Source organism: Mugil cephalus, chromosome 7, assembly GCF_022458985.1.
Source record: "Mugil cephalus isolate CIBA_MC_2020 chromosome 7, CIBA_Mcephalus_1.1, whole genome shotgun sequence".
Lineage (NCBI taxonomy): Eukaryota > Metazoa > Chordata > Actinopteri > Mugiliformes > Mugilidae > Mugil > Mugil cephalus.
The window spans coordinates 8,233,819-8,248,762 of NC_061776.1; the positions used below are offsets into that span (position 1 = coordinate 8,233,819).

The 14,944-nt window shown below is 41.4% G+C and overlaps 1 protein-coding gene and 1 long non-coding RNA gene across 2 annotated transcripts; one reads left to right on the top strand and one right to left on the bottom strand.

Annotated features, from left to right (window-relative positions):
- Positions 1–2,590: 2,590 nt before the first annotated feature.
- On the top strand, positions 2,591–10,071 carry ltb4r2b (leukotriene B4 receptor 2b). Its single transcript, XM_047588549.1, has 5 exons — positions 2,591–2,724; positions 6,021–6,579; positions 7,217–7,417; positions 7,510–7,553; positions 8,750–10,071. Exons 2-5 carry the CDS (start codon positions 6,028–6,030, stop codon positions 9,027–9,029), a joined length of 1,077 nt encoding a protein of 358 aa, XP_047444505.1. The 5' UTR covers positions 2,591–2,724; positions 6,021–6,027; the 3' UTR covers positions 9,030–10,071.
- Positions 10,072–11,261: 1,190 nt separating this feature from the next.
- On the bottom strand, positions 11,262–14,267 carry LOC125010720. The gene is made up of 2 exons (XR_007113095.1): positions 14,155–14,267; positions 11,262–12,269 (listed from the first exon to the last, which is right to left on the bottom strand). It is a non-coding gene; the product is annotated as an uncharacterized LOC125010720 (long non-coding RNA).
- Positions 14,268–14,944: the final 677 nt, after the last annotated feature.

Genomic DNA, 14,944 nt, shown 5'->3' on the forward strand with positions numbered 1-14,944 from the left:
CTCAGTGCTACATAGACAGAGAGACAGGTTAAGTTACAATGCATCCTGATATATTCACATTTACAGCCGTTCAAACGTGGGACAAATCTAGAAATGGAAAGTCTTTAGTGAAACCGCAGCTGAAACAGCTGAAAGACACGTTGTAAAGGCTGAGCAATGTGATGGATGATTGGTGCAACGCACAGGAGGAGCTGATGAGTCTGTAGTTCATAGAGGAAGAAGAAGTAGAAGAAGAAGAAGAAAAACTGATTCCTGTGAACACGTTGCCCTCATGTGGTGAAAGACCAAACAGACCAGTCTGAGAGTAAAGATCAGCAGAGAAGGTTTTATTACTGACGAGGAAACGAGGCACTGAGATGATTCATGTTTCTAGGAAACAACAGAACACGTCAGAACCTTACTACTATTGGAAATTAAAAGCAAATGTTTCAAAATGCTATAGGGTTTAATTAATTAAAACACTGTATTTCAGAATAAAAGCATGTCTCACATATGACAAAAGTAATCTTAGCACAAATTTTGTAACCAAAGGGTAAGTTATCGTTTTTCCTTGAAGAAGTGTCAAGATGCCACTTGTTGCCCTCTGCTGGCCGCCTTCTTCTTCTTCTTCTTCTTCTTCTTCTTCTTCTTCTTCTTCATCATCATCATCATCATCATCATCATCATCATCTTCTTCTTCTTCTTCTTCTTTATTTAGGTAGCTTTGATGTTAATGGGTGTATTACTGCCCTCCACAGAGAACAGAATTAATTACAGATAAGATAAGATTTTATTAAGGTTTTATTAGTCACATGCAGTTATATACAGTGCAAATGTATTTTTGTAGCTGGTAGTAAAAAAAGTAATACAGTAAAAACTAATAATTACATACAGCACACAAGGTAAAAAAAAATATGTAATGGGTATAGATTATAACTGAGAAAAATAAATATATAAACTAAACTTGAAATATAAGCATAAACAGATAAGATACATAAGAGGGCATAAGATACAGCTCGTACATACGTGAATTCACACTGTTCTGAAGCAGCTGTGTGAATAAAGTGCATCTGTTACCACATTTCCTCTCTTCGTGTTGAGTCACACCTGCGTGGTGCCCACTTGTGAACCGGCCTTCGTTCTTCTGCCTGCTTGTTTTTCCTCTCTGCAGCAGGTGCAGCTCGCGCTCTAGTGTTCATCAGCACAGCTTCAGCAGCGTCTTTCACTTCCCTCGGGACGCCGCTCCACTTTACATTCTGAACTCTCAGTAACTCGTTCTCCAGACGTTAACTTCCTGTGTTTAGATTCACTGAGCTCTAAACTCTGGCTTTTGAATTCTTTACATGTTACACTCACGTTTTTTTTTTTTGGAGGATGAAGCCTTGACTCATGCGCTTGTGTCTTGATGCCAACCCACGAGAATCACCAGTCCCGCCAAACCAATATATTTCTTTCTCAGCGCAAGTTCATCAAGGCCTCTGTGTCTGTGCGTTTCCCTGACTTGAATTGAAAGTGGAGTGGCTGATATAACCTGAGGCTGCTGATAACGTGACATCCGCTTCGACTGGCACAATCTAGAGCTCTGAAAGAAACTTATCTGATCTGCAAACAACAACCGTGGACAAATCTTAAACGTGTAAAAATATTTTTTTTTGTGGAGTTTCAAAATGATTGTCAACTTATGCCGTTGCTAATATGTCTTGAGAGAACCTACTCGACTTTTAGTGTCTTCAATTCATGCATCCAGGGGCTAAAAAAGTAATAATCTGATAAAGTTATCGGCCCATCTCCAACGTTATTGTGAAACTGCGATGACGTCACCAAACAAGGGCATGCATGCCCAGCTAATCCATGCATCCATGCTGCAAGAGAGGATACAAGAGCACATACACTCAGGTATTAAGCCTCGGTTTTGATCTTCTGGAGTCGTCTTCACTCCGCTTCTTCTTGGAAAACAGCAGGACATTCCTGTTGATACAGGGACTTGTATGAACTAGTGAGGGTTTTACGTGCCCGGCCTCCATCAGTGAGGCGCTTGTGCAACCATCAACTCCACCCCGGCGTTTTCATTAAGCAACAGTTGACTCACAGTGAATGCGCCTCAGGATACGTGCATTTGATTTGCGGCGGCGCCGGGACATGTTTTTCTAAAGAAGAATGCACGTTCGCCTATAAAAATTATAAAGTGCAGTTCGCGTTAAAGCGTGAGTCCATGAGATAATTTTCCACAGAACCATCGTGCACAGATCAGCCACAACAGTGAAGCCGCCGACAGGTGCTTTCCCTCAGGGAAACAGTATTTCCAGCAGTTATAAAAAATAAATGAATAAATAAAAATTTTAAAAAAGATAAGACAAATAAACAATGCACAGTAAATGATAAACTATTCACAGGATTAAATTATAAATTAAAGATTACAGGTGTGAACAGGGTTGAAACTTTTTGGGGACAGAAGTTAAGACTGTAAATTGATGGTAGATTTTAAGGTGGTCATAATGTTATGCCTCATAGATAGATAGATAGATAGAGTTGAGAGTGAAATGAAAGAAAGTGAGAGAGTTTTAAGGAAGGACACACCCCCCTCCCTCCCTTCCTCCCTGCCTCCCTCCCAGCACGTTATAGCCTGCCAGACGAGACGTGATTCAGTTAACCGTGAGCAAACACAAGTCACACGCCGTCAGAGCTGGACAGCGTTAACATTCGAAACCTGACGGGACTCACTGGAAGGCATCACCTCACAGGAAGGTCAGTCACCCTAAAGTGAACTCTCACAATCTTGTTTTGGATTTGGGCAAACCTCTCTTTGTTTCCTCGTTCTGTCTGTTTGTGCGTTAAAGTAAATAAATTCACTTGTCTTGGTGAAGCGGGTTCTTTACAAACTTGAGTCTCTTGAAATTACTCCAGCGCTTCTGGACTCAAACATCTGTATCATTAATGTGTGTGTGCCCCAGTTTATTAATTTACCGTCAGGTTGAGTTTATAATGAGAACAAATTCATCAAAAATCAAACATTTAATTCCCTTCACAGCGTTAGTCGATTTGTCTTTCCTATATCTTACCAGTTATTTTGTTAATTTGTCTGACTTATTTTTATTTTTTCCTTCATTACAAGTCACATCATCGATTGCATGATTAGATTTTAATCAGCACATATTTCCTTCTCGACTCTGACGAGCTGATTCCATCTGTGAGGTTTGCGCAGTTTAAAGGTGGTTTCTGCTTTCACCTCACGGTGTGGATGAATGTGTGGCTCAGACTTTGTGTTTCACTTGGTCTTTTCTCGTTGCATCGTAAATCTGGATCGGATTTATCTTGTTTACCCTCTCGCTCTCGAATAAAGCCGCCAGGGGAAAATAAACAGCCGGGTATATATCGGGGGCCAACGCAAGGAAATTAAGGAGCTGATCGGGAAAATAAGGACATGATGTTTGACTTAACTTTCTCCTTGTTTTTACCACTGGAGTTTAATTCTGGTCACAACATGCAACGTCTTTTAATACAAGGCAGAATAAACTGGAAGGTCGACTGGTCGCTGGACCTCTGAACTCCAGTTTCCATGTGAAAAAGACAGCGTGAAAGTTTCCGGGAAGAGAAACGTGGGTGAAGGATCATGTTGAAACCTTGTTCTTCTTTGAGGCTGCGCTGCTAATGTGCGGCATGTTTTAGCACGCTGCCCCTCACTTTTGGACTACACGATGATATAAATATTTTAGAGGCTGCGTCACGGTTGCAGGCGTCCTCCCGCGAGCGTTTGTGTACCATTTCCGAAACAAATATTTTATCTTCAGCTGTTGTGTCCCTCAGCTATGGATGACGAGCGCTCAGAGACCTAACAATCGATGACGGTGTTTTCTACCAGTTTGTTTTTACTCTTTTCACACATTCTCGCTCAAGTTACACAATTTACCTCAAGAGGAAATCTTCTTTTTTTAGAGTCGCACAATGTCATGAAAAAGATAACAATGAGTTTAACAGAGCAAATACTCTGAGTAATAGTTTTTGTGATGGTCTGAAAAAGACATCATCAAACCAAGTTCGGAGGAGATTTATTTGCCTAAACTGGCCTTTTCTGACGCCAATCAAATGGAAAATTTCAGAGGAGTGACGCAACAAGAAATTGTGTGATCATTCTCCGGCACTTACTAAAGAATATCCTGGCCGGTAAATGCGTGAATAGGTTCTTCTTCTGAATTAATGATCAGCAGCCAGCTTGTTGTGTGGTCAGCGGCATATTTCTTCAACCTTTTTTTTCGAACATTGACAAATCTTGAGGATGACACCTCATGATTACACAACGTCATATTTAAAATTCCAGGGCAAAGATGGCATGTTAACACATAATTATGCAACAAAGTAGTAGATATTCCGTTCCATTACTGGAAAAATATAGTAATATGCAGAGAATGTGGTCGGTGCAACTCACGCGAAAAGGACTCAAATATTTATCTGCAGATTGAATAAGAACAATGGCTTTTTGTAAACTTAGAAAATATAATCGGAGCCAAACCACCTGTGATAAAGGACCAAGCAGTTTTTGTGACTAATATCAGTATATTTATCTGTTCGCTGCATTTGTGCAACTTCTCTTTCTGTGCTGGAACTTTCCAAACTTATTTTGGACGGCATACAGGAAACATGGAATCTTAGCTGCTAGCTCACAATATTATACACGATATAATACACACCGACATGTTGTTTGCTTAAGTCAACACTTCAACTCTTCAACAAGCTACAGAAAGCTGCTTACACATTTTAGCTGTATACGGGTTAAAGAGTTTAGATCTAACATGTTAGTAAATAAACTTTAGAGGTGTTCTTTTGTGTGTTGTTTTTCACACAGTGACTATAGACCCCTTCATGTCGTACATCACTGTGATGTCACGATGTTAGCTGGAGGCAAAACGGAGGGAAGCTTGAGGTGAACACCGTTACCTTCAACCATGAAAAAAATGTCGTCTTACTGTATATAGAGTCAACTTTTTAAAAAAAATAACGCTTACGCTCTCAGGCAGTGAGTGTATTCTCTAAAATACGTGTTTTCCTCGTCCATTCTTGCCAAAACAGTCTCTTAAAATATGCTAACGGCCATTTACAAGCTATAGTGTTTGAGATCTTTTGCCTCCAGTTAAGCCACGCCCCTCAAAACACATCCCATTGTTTACAAACCGTGAAGGGGTCTATAGCTAATTTTATGTTAGTCTTTAAGTTGAGCCAACTCCTCAGAAAGCCACATATAATTAACTTATAAGGTGTATATAAAACCTTAGAGGCTGTTTTTTGTTCTTTAAACTAGGTTAATCTAATAAGAATCCATAAATATTGCATTTAGCACCTATGCTTGACTGATGTAATGTTGAAATCAATGCAAATTGCTCAATATGTTACCGCTTTTTATCTAACAGGGTAGATTATTTACATATGTTGTGGTAATTAATTAATTACTTAATTTCAAAATTCCCCATTCAGCACACAACTTACATATATTGCTAATAAGCTACAAGCGTCCCGACTCTAACTCCTGCACTCAGCAAACTTCACAGTGACATCAATCTTCTCGTTGCCCCCATGTTCAGAAGAAGAATGATATCGCTCAACCAACTTAAGCTAAGCTAAGCTAAAATGAGATTCAGCGGTGCCATTCCCTTAATATTTGGCTGTAAAGTCCGACAACTCTTTGGACGACACTGTGAATATACTTTGCATCACTTGAAACCACAAAAAAAAACATAATTTAAAGAGTTCAAATCATTTTAAATTTCCAGTAAAAGAACAACAATAGCTCCTCACTTTGTACTGTGAGTGTGTGCGAAGCTAAACTGCATTTATTTTTGACTGTATGACGTCAACAAAACAGGTTTTCCATGTGAAGCCATTATGAAAGCATCGTACTGACAAATGTTAAAATCACTTGGTCCAGCTCACTTACAGTAAGAGGATGGTACAGCCTAAATAACAGAACCATCTCGAAACTGAACATGTTGGGCTTAATAAAAGTAGCATTGTTTGCAGTACTAGTTAATAACTTCGTCTCTTGTCTTCAGGATCAAAATGAAACCCATCAACGCCTCAGACCCTGAGGACGACAGCGTTGTGAGCAATGACACCGCCACGAGCTTGGGCGCCCTCATCCTCAGCCTGGTCTTCCTCCTGGGCGTCCCGGGCAACTTCTTCATCGTCTGGAGCATCCTGGTGCGCGTCCGGCGACGCTCGGTCACCACCCTCCTCATCCTCAACCTGGCCTTCGCCGATGGATTCCTCATGGCCCTCACCATCTTCTTCATCATCTACCTGGCCAAGCAGACGTGGGTCTTCGGCGACGTCATGTGCAAGGGCCTGTTCTACCTGTGCAACGCCAACATGTACGCCTCCATCTTCCTCATCACGCTGATGAGCGTGCACAGGCTGGTGGCCGTGCTGTTCCCACGGAAACTGCCCCAACTGTTCACCGAGAAGATCGTGAGGAGGGTGGTCCTCTGCATGTGGGCGATGGTGATGGTGTTCGCCATCCCCTCGCTGGTGTTTCGAGATGTGAGAGACGACCTAGACGAGCACGGCAAAGTCAGGATGGTGTGCGCGCCCAATCACACGCTGCCTCGATATGTGAGTGTCACAGCCTAACCGCTTTTGGCCACATTATTTTAAATATCAATTATTATTTTAAACCCAAACTGAGAGATCAAGTAGGGACTTCCTACCTACTATATGTGTCCTATATTAAACTCGGCCTAGTGCAGTTTATAAATATACGTTATTATCGTCACTTTGCATTCAGTATGTGTAATATGTGGCCTGGTGAATGAGTGAAGGGCTGAGCTAAAATGTTGGATTCAGTGTGTATTTGAAAATAAAAAATATGTATAAAAAATGTCTAATCAACCCTGCAGTACGTCCCCGTTGAAGACCTATGTTGCAAACACTTGGGTCGAGGTTATTTTCTGAGCAAAAGATTCATATTCATCACCAGAAAGACCACTAATAAACATTTCTTTTTAATAGTTTTTCTGCTAAAACTTTCAACTCTCAAGTGATTATCGTGTGTCTGAGGAAAGCAGCATGTTACATTTGAAATGTGGACGATTCATGGCCAAATTCAGCTTCTTCTTAAAAGCATTCAAAAGAAAAAGCGACAGTGCTTGTATCTCACTTTCATCTAGACCTTGCTTGATCAAAGAGCTGAACACATCCGACTAGTCATTTCTAGTTTTAGAGGAACTAATTAATATACACTTTTTCACAGGTGAGGTTTCAGTACGCGTTCGAGACGGTGTCGGGATTCATTCTCCCCTACGCGGTCATCATAACCAGCTACGTCCTCATCCTGAGACGCCTGAGACAGACCAAGTTCAGACGGGCGGTCCGCAGCGAGAAGCTCATCCTGGCCATCGTGGTGATGTTCGGCCTGTTCTGGCTGCCGTACCACGTCATCAACATGGTGCAGGTGTGTGAGGGCTCGTAGTAATAATGAGTAATAACTTCAGTTTCAATCTAACCCTTGGAATCAGTACTGAATGTGTTTTTGATCTGTCCAAGGTGGCGGCTGAGTGGTACGAGGAGGGTTCAAAACAAAGAGAAATGTGAGTAACAAAACATTCTTTCCTCCGTCGTCACGATGATGCAACTTGCCTTCGTGTGAATGCAGTTCCTCAACAGATGACGGACAAATTGTGAGAGGTTGCTTGTGGACTGATGAGATCTTAAAGTGACTCATGTTTATGCTGAAGCTTCAGTTTGTTTATTTGTCAGTAGTGAAGCTATTTTATACTGTCTCTCTGAAAAGCCCCTCGTCTCCTACATGAACCTCGATGCTAAAACTGAGCAAAGTTATAAGTGATTGATGATCATTTCGTGGCTGTTTTTACAAACATTTTTTTTTTAGTGTAGTCATTTTATGTAAGTCGTCTTGTGTCTCCCAAACGTTGCGTCCCTATGTGTAATTTTTGTTACTCGTGTTTCTTCAGTAATGTCCCACTCATTTTGTGTCACTTTGTTTTGTTGATTGTCGTTCTAAGTTCTTAATCATCTATTTGTGAGAGTTGTGAGTCTATTTGTTGTCATTTCCATATCTGTACGCTCTGTACGCCTTTTCTCTTTGCGGTGATGTGGGCATTTGTTATCTCTTTAGTTGTGTTGCATGTCTACGCCGATCTGGCATAAGATTATAACCACCTTCCTCATATTGTGTAGTTCCGCTTTGTGCCTCCAAAACAGTTGTGACTCATCAGAGAATGGACATGGACCTTCAGTGTGGTGTCTGGTAACAGGATGTTGGTAGTTGGGTGGGGGGGCTTTGAGGGGAGGGGCCGCTGTGGATCATCCCACAGACACTTGATCAGGTCTAGTGGATTTGGAGGCCAGGTTAACACCTTGTGCAGTTTCATTGAGTCGTTGCTAAACCGTTTTGTTTGTGTGCGTCTTGTGTCAGGCTGCGTCCTTTTGCCATCAGGGAGTATCATTGCTATGGGGTGGGTGCTACATGTCTAAGCAACATCCACAATTAATTCCAGAAGTTTCCCAGCAGAACATTGTATTGTCACAAAACGGACAATGTTACCTACGTCTCCTGTCATGGAGTGGTCATAATGTTGTGGCTGATCAGTGTATATCACTATTCTTTGTCTCCTGTTAGTTGTGTAGTTGTGTTGTGCTTATCTTCAGCTTCTACCCAGGGACGCATCATCAGTCGGTCTCAGATCTTGATATGTAGGTGAAACTTTTCTTTTTTCTTTTTTTTTTTTACCAGTCCTAAATTGGTTCTTGTCTTTACCTACAGATTGGACACAATCACCCAGTCAAGCCGTGCCGTGACCTCAGCTCTGGCCTTCATCAGCAGCTGCGCCAACCCCGTGCTCTACACCTTCGCCGGGAAATCCTACATGAGGAAGAACGGCTTCGGCTTCATGGCGAAGCTCTTCGAGGGCACCTCGTCGGAACAGAGCGCGGCCAAAGCCAGCCGGGTGTTGGCCACGGACAGAACGGTTTTCAGTAACGGCGACACCCTAAACGACAGCGTCGCTTACACTGCACAAAACGGAAGCGTGGACGAAACTTAACTCTGGCGTGGAATCGGAGTCTGAAATCAAAAATGTGTGCAGCTGTGGAGTGGGGCTGTTGCAGAGGCTTGGTTTTTGTGAAAGATTAGTCTGAGTGGAGATCAGGGATCAAATTTAATTATCTCTACGTGCGTCTGTACAGTACATGAGGTCTGTAAATACTCTCTACATTTTTACAAACAGTAAATAATAATGTTATTAATAACTGCAACACACAGCCCTGTATTTATTGCTTACAATTGCATTGTCAGAAAATCAGCAACATTTATGAACACACATCATTTAAAGAAACTCCTCCAATCTCCTAACAAATACATCGTGGTATTAAGTCAGATCCACTCTTGAAATACTTGATTACATCTTATTTTCTCCTCTGAAATGTTTGGAGCTGGACTCTGACAACACAGTCTATGAAAATCTGACATGAAATGTTGAGATACAAAGTTTAATTTCTATATATTTTTGTAATTTTTTTTTTTTTGTCAGAGTTGCTATTTTTTTACAAAAAAAGAAAGATTACTGTGTGTGAGAATGAAAGTTCTTTGTTTTTTTTGCAAGGTGCCGATCTCAGCTTGCGTCCTGACTTGAGATGAGTTTTACACTGTATGCATGTCGCTTTTAAAGAGCTGTACTTTTGTTTTGTGATTTAAATTTTCAGTATTTTATGGCTCAGTAAATCTGAAAACGATGCTTGAGTTCAGACGTTTTTCTAATATGACACTACAAACTGTTTTTGTAGGACCAGTATTTACTTGGATCTGTTGGTGGAAATGGGAGTATTCACAGCTCTCCACCAAAGACAGGCTTTTATGTTTTTATGTTTTCATGTTTTTATGTTGAACTTATGGATTCCTAGCCTCTCCTAGGCTACATTCATTTACATTTCCATGGACTCCTGTGTTCAACTAATGGTCATAATAATAATAGGCCGATCAGGAAAACCCTCGATTGGTTCAATCTGTAAGTATTAACGAATAATAACCATGTAAATATGTGTTAGTATTGTTTACAGTCTGCTTAGAATAAACACTATTTAAAGACACTGTCTGCCTTATTTTTCAATGAAAGTAATTCAGTTTTGTCACAGTTTGTGTGGAGGTGAGGAAGTCATCCAGCAACAAATGCTCCCTTCAAAGTCACTCATATCTTTCCACGTTTTTCCATGACAACAAGATAATCAAGTGTTATTCACTGGTCGTAACGTTAGGTTGTGGTCAGGCTGATTGGCGTATACCAATCTCCAACTCAGGAGGTTTGTACGGCTCATCTTTGGTGAACTTTCGGGAAAAGTTGCAGTCGCCGTTGTCGAAAGCGAAGCAGGAAGTGTAAAAGTAAAATTAATTAACCTGAGTGAGAAAACACTAGTCGACACAGCGCCGACTAGTGTTTGGGTGGCGTAGTTACAGAGTGAGCCAGACTGACAAGTGCACAAGTATATACGGCTCACACTGGCATAAGTTACGTCATTACGGTGTATGTCACAACCACAGTTACAAAAACCTCCATGGAGATTGGCTATAATGCAGAACACGCTTTAGTTAACTACAATAAATTGTGGAGGATTACCTAATAAAACAGCAAGTGTCTAGTTCGATGTAAGAAATAATGGAGACTCTTCCTGTGTTGCCCTGACCTGCACATGCATGACTATGCTATATATATATATATATATATATATAGATTTGAAGCAATGTTGTCTAGCACTAGTTGTGGTCATGAACAAAACACAAGTGATAAAAAAGGGGAACTGGATTTGTACAGTTTCAAGTAGCTTCCTCAGTTCTAAATAACTAGTGGGGAGTCGGGGTTTAAACAGGAACATCTGTCTGTGCTGCCCGTCAGAAACCAGCACGTTGTTTATGTCGTTTCATGTTTACGTCCCCGAGAGGTTTCACCCCCGTTGGTACCTTAAGACCGGGGGCCTCGGGCTCATAAATAGGTCACCGGGGTAACGTTCACTCGGGAAAGAAGACGAGAACAAGTTTCCTCCAACTGCTCCAACGAGCATCTGGTCGTTAACGACATCAGTCACGTGAGTTTCTGATGAACAGCGCCCACAGATGTTCCTATTTAAATGCCAACTTCCCATCGGTTCCTCAGAACATAGGAAGCTCCTCAACATAGTCCAGATGTCCTCGTTTCAGCTCGTCTTTTGGATTCACCATGACCTGAAACACTGTTCACATCTCTTGACGCTGTAATGGTTAAAAAAAACATAGGATGCAGTAATGGTGACTCTACAAACAGACACAAACTTTATTCAAAAGTATTTAGTACACAGATGAGAACACTACCATAAATTGTACAGCTTTGGAACATGTGGTTTCAAGAGGCTACACCGAAAACCAAAGCACATGTTTAGTATTAAGCCACGTTTGCAGCAGTGACAAACTAATGGAGATACGACAAAACAGAAACCTCCGGACAACGTTGGAAATAAATGTAGCCCCCCCCTCTCCTTCTGCACCAAAAAAACGTCCTGACCTGTCGAGGCACAGACTCCTCTACCTCTGGAGGTGGGCTGTGGTATTTGGAACCAGAACATTAGCAGCAGATCCTTTAAGTCTTGCAGGTTGTGTGGTGAGGACTCCGTGGATCGGAATTATTTGTCCAGCGCATCCCACGGATGCTTGACTGAATTGAGACTTGGGGAATTTGAAGGGCAAGTCGACATCTTGAGCTCGTCGACGCGTTCCTCAAACCATGGTCACCCTGACTGCGCTGCGGCTCCCCAGCCCCATACGCAACAAACTGCGATGCACCGTGTGTTCCGACACCTTTATGTCAGAACTAGCGTTAACCTTTTCCGCGATTTCGGCTACAGTCGCTTGTTTGTTGGACTGGACCACGCTGGCCAGCATTTCCTCGTCAATGAGCCTCGGCCGCCCGTTACCCTGTCGCCGGTTCACCGCCTTTCCTTCCTTGATCCACTTTTGATAGGTATTGACCACTGCCGACCGGGAACAGCCCACAAGGGCTGCGGTTTTGGAGATGCTCAGACCAAGTCGTCTACCCATCACGATCTGGCCCTTGTCAAAGTCACTCAAATCCTTCGATTTGCCCATTTTATTTGCTCCCAACACATATACTAGACAACAAAATCTTCACTTGCCGTGTTGTGTTATGTTATAGTGTTACTCACTTCAGCTAGAGTTTCAAACTGACCTACAGCTCTGTGAGACTGTAACGAAGACGCAATGTGTTCAAATTTGTCCAAGCAGTAACGGCTCCTACGGCGACCTGTAAAAGACAAAACGTCAATATCAGCCCTTTGAAACTATTGAGACAATTACTGTACATGCAGGGTAGAATATATAAGGGTCCATTTTACCCACTTTAAAACAATAATAGTATGAGAATATCAAATGAAAATGAATGGTGACCTGTTTACTAAGAGCTCATCACTTGCAGCAGCGTTTCATCTGATATAATCTGATCTAATTGGATAGAAATACTTTCCTGGACTGTTTGTTTGATATTTGACAGGGTGTCTAGTATTTTATGCCACTTAATTAACACGAGAAATTATTGACAGAACCCTGACCTGAATGAACAGCAAAATGGGTAGAGGTTGGCAAAATAAAATAGAATTTAAGAGTCATCAATCAATATAAAGGTCAGAAGTTACAACTGAAAAACATTTTACAACAGCTGTAATTGATGGTACAATATTGTGTAGGTCAACCTTAAAAAAAAAAAACAGCCCTGGCTACACTAACCCCTGGGGGTGTGCTGTGGTATCTGACACCAAGACGTCAGCGGCAGATCCTTCAAGAACTGCAAGCTCCGTGGATCCAACTTGTTTGTCCAGCACAGCTCACAGATGCTCGACTGAGGAATTTAGAGGCCAAATCAACACACCGAACTTCTTGTTGTGTTGCGCAGACGTCCACTTTTTTGTGCACTATCTTACTGAAAGAAGCCAGTATTTCATCTGACGCAAACTGGATTGGGTGTTTTTTTTTTTCCCCAAAATGCACAGATCAGACGTAACATGGTCTCCCCTTGTGCCTATAAAACAGTTGTGACTCATCGGAGAATGGACATGGGCCTTCTGAGGGTGTCCTGTGGTGTCTGGTAACAGGATGTTGTGAGTGGGGGGGGGGGGGGGGTCTTTGGGTCGTGGGGGAAGGGCCTCTGTGGATCAGGATTGTACCAGTACATCTCACAGATACTTGATCGGTTTGGTATCTAGGAGAATTTGGAGGTCAGGTCAACACCTTGTGCTGTTCTTTATGTTTTTTTGTTTGTTTTTGAGTTTTCCTAAAGAGTTTTATTGTGTGTCTGTGTCACTGCTATGCGGTGGGGGGTGTCCGGTCTGATCTGGTCTGGTCTAGGTGGGTGGTACATATCTATCCACATGAATATCAGGTCAAATAGTTTCCCAGAAGAACACTGAATTGTCACAACATGATCAATATTATTTACTTCTCCTGTCAGTGGTTTTAATGTTATGGTTGTAATATGTTTACAGATGTTAAAAACGTGCAGAATAACAGTTGAATCACTAGGAAGTCACTGGGAAGTCGGTTCATGATGCACAGCTAATTAAGTCCTTAAACACATTTTATTCATTTGCAGACTTTTAATAAAAAACAAATAGCACTGATCAAAGCAGAATCTCATTTTAAGCACGGCACAAAAAAATAAAAAATGCATCGGCATCACAGCCTTCAAATAGTTTTTAACAACTAAAACCTTAAAGAAGGAGGATGTTTTTAAGAAGCGCTTTAATATTCGTTAATGTTCGTTACCAACAAGGCGACAGCCAACGCAAACTTTCAATTGCACTTTAAAAGTAATCTTTATCACTGCGGACGAAAGCTACACGATAAAAACGAGAAAATATGCTCCACCAAATGCACCTTGTGGTCCACTGCGCTCTCTATTAACGAGGTTTGCTCTAAAACCGTGATTTACACGGATATTACTTCAGATTTAAAAGCTGCAACCTGTAGGACAATAAATATTAACAACTCCTCTTTAGGACAAAACTGAGCTAACGGAGCTAACAATGATAAACTGCGTGGGGAAAAAAGCACAACAAAGCACAAACTCATACAATTGCAAACAGTTCGACTGCGACATAAACGAAGAGATTCGGTGCAAAATGTGAAATATTTACCGTGACACGATGTTTTAGTGTCTCCGTCGTTACCCGACCGACCTCAATCACAGCAACTAAACAATGAGAGACCACCACCACACTCCATGGAAACCACCCACCTCTTCCTCTTCCTCCTCTATTTGCGGCAGCTTTGAAGCTACAGGGCGTATCACTGCCCCCTGCAGGACAAAAGCAGTCACTGCAACCACATCACGTTTAGATAAGATAAGATAAGATACATAAAACGGGTTTTATTTTTTCCGTTCAGATATGAACATTATAAAAAAAAAACGCCCTATTTTAATTTCCTGTTTCTAAAAACAAAAAATAAAATCGTTATTTTTATTCCTTGTGAGACCGAGAGCTTTTCACAGTAAGAGCACGGCGCTGTGTAACAGAAGTTGGTGGACATGGATTGTTTTTTTCGAAACAATAAAAGAGTCTCAGTGAAGAGGACATGGCACCAGATAAACTAATATTGCAAAAAGTAAAAGTAACTGCATATACTCGAGGGATAGTTTACATTACTCCGATGTGCGTGCAGAGATTTCTTCACATGACAAGTCTTGTTTTGCCGTGTCAAAAATCACGTCAGAGTCAGGTTCCGTGATTTTACTTACGCGATCTTGAAAACGGCAACCTCCGGTTGCAAAATGTCGAAAAACGGACGCTTTTTGGTTTCAATCTGTATTTTCATACCTGCAGCCAGTGGTAAAAAAAAAAAAAAAAAAAAAAGGAACATTAATGTAGTAAAACAGTTATTGTTTTTTCCTTGCACAAGCAAATAAGGTAGGAGCCTGCTATAAAA

Excerpts from the sequence above, each read along its gene's own strand:
- ltb4r2b (XM_047588549.1), top strand. The coding sequence starts at position 6,028 with ATGAAACCCATCAACGCCTCAGACCCTGAGGACGACAGCGTTGTGAGC. Across the intron at positions 7,418-7,509 it reads ACGTCATCAACATGGTGCAG|GTGGCGGCTGAGTGGTACGA; the intron begins GTGTGTGAGGGC and ends GATCTGTCCAAG. Across the intron at positions 7,554-8,749 it reads GGTTCAAAACAAAGAGAAAT|ATTGGACACAATCACCCAGT; the intron begins GTGAGTAACAAA and ends CTTTACCTACAG.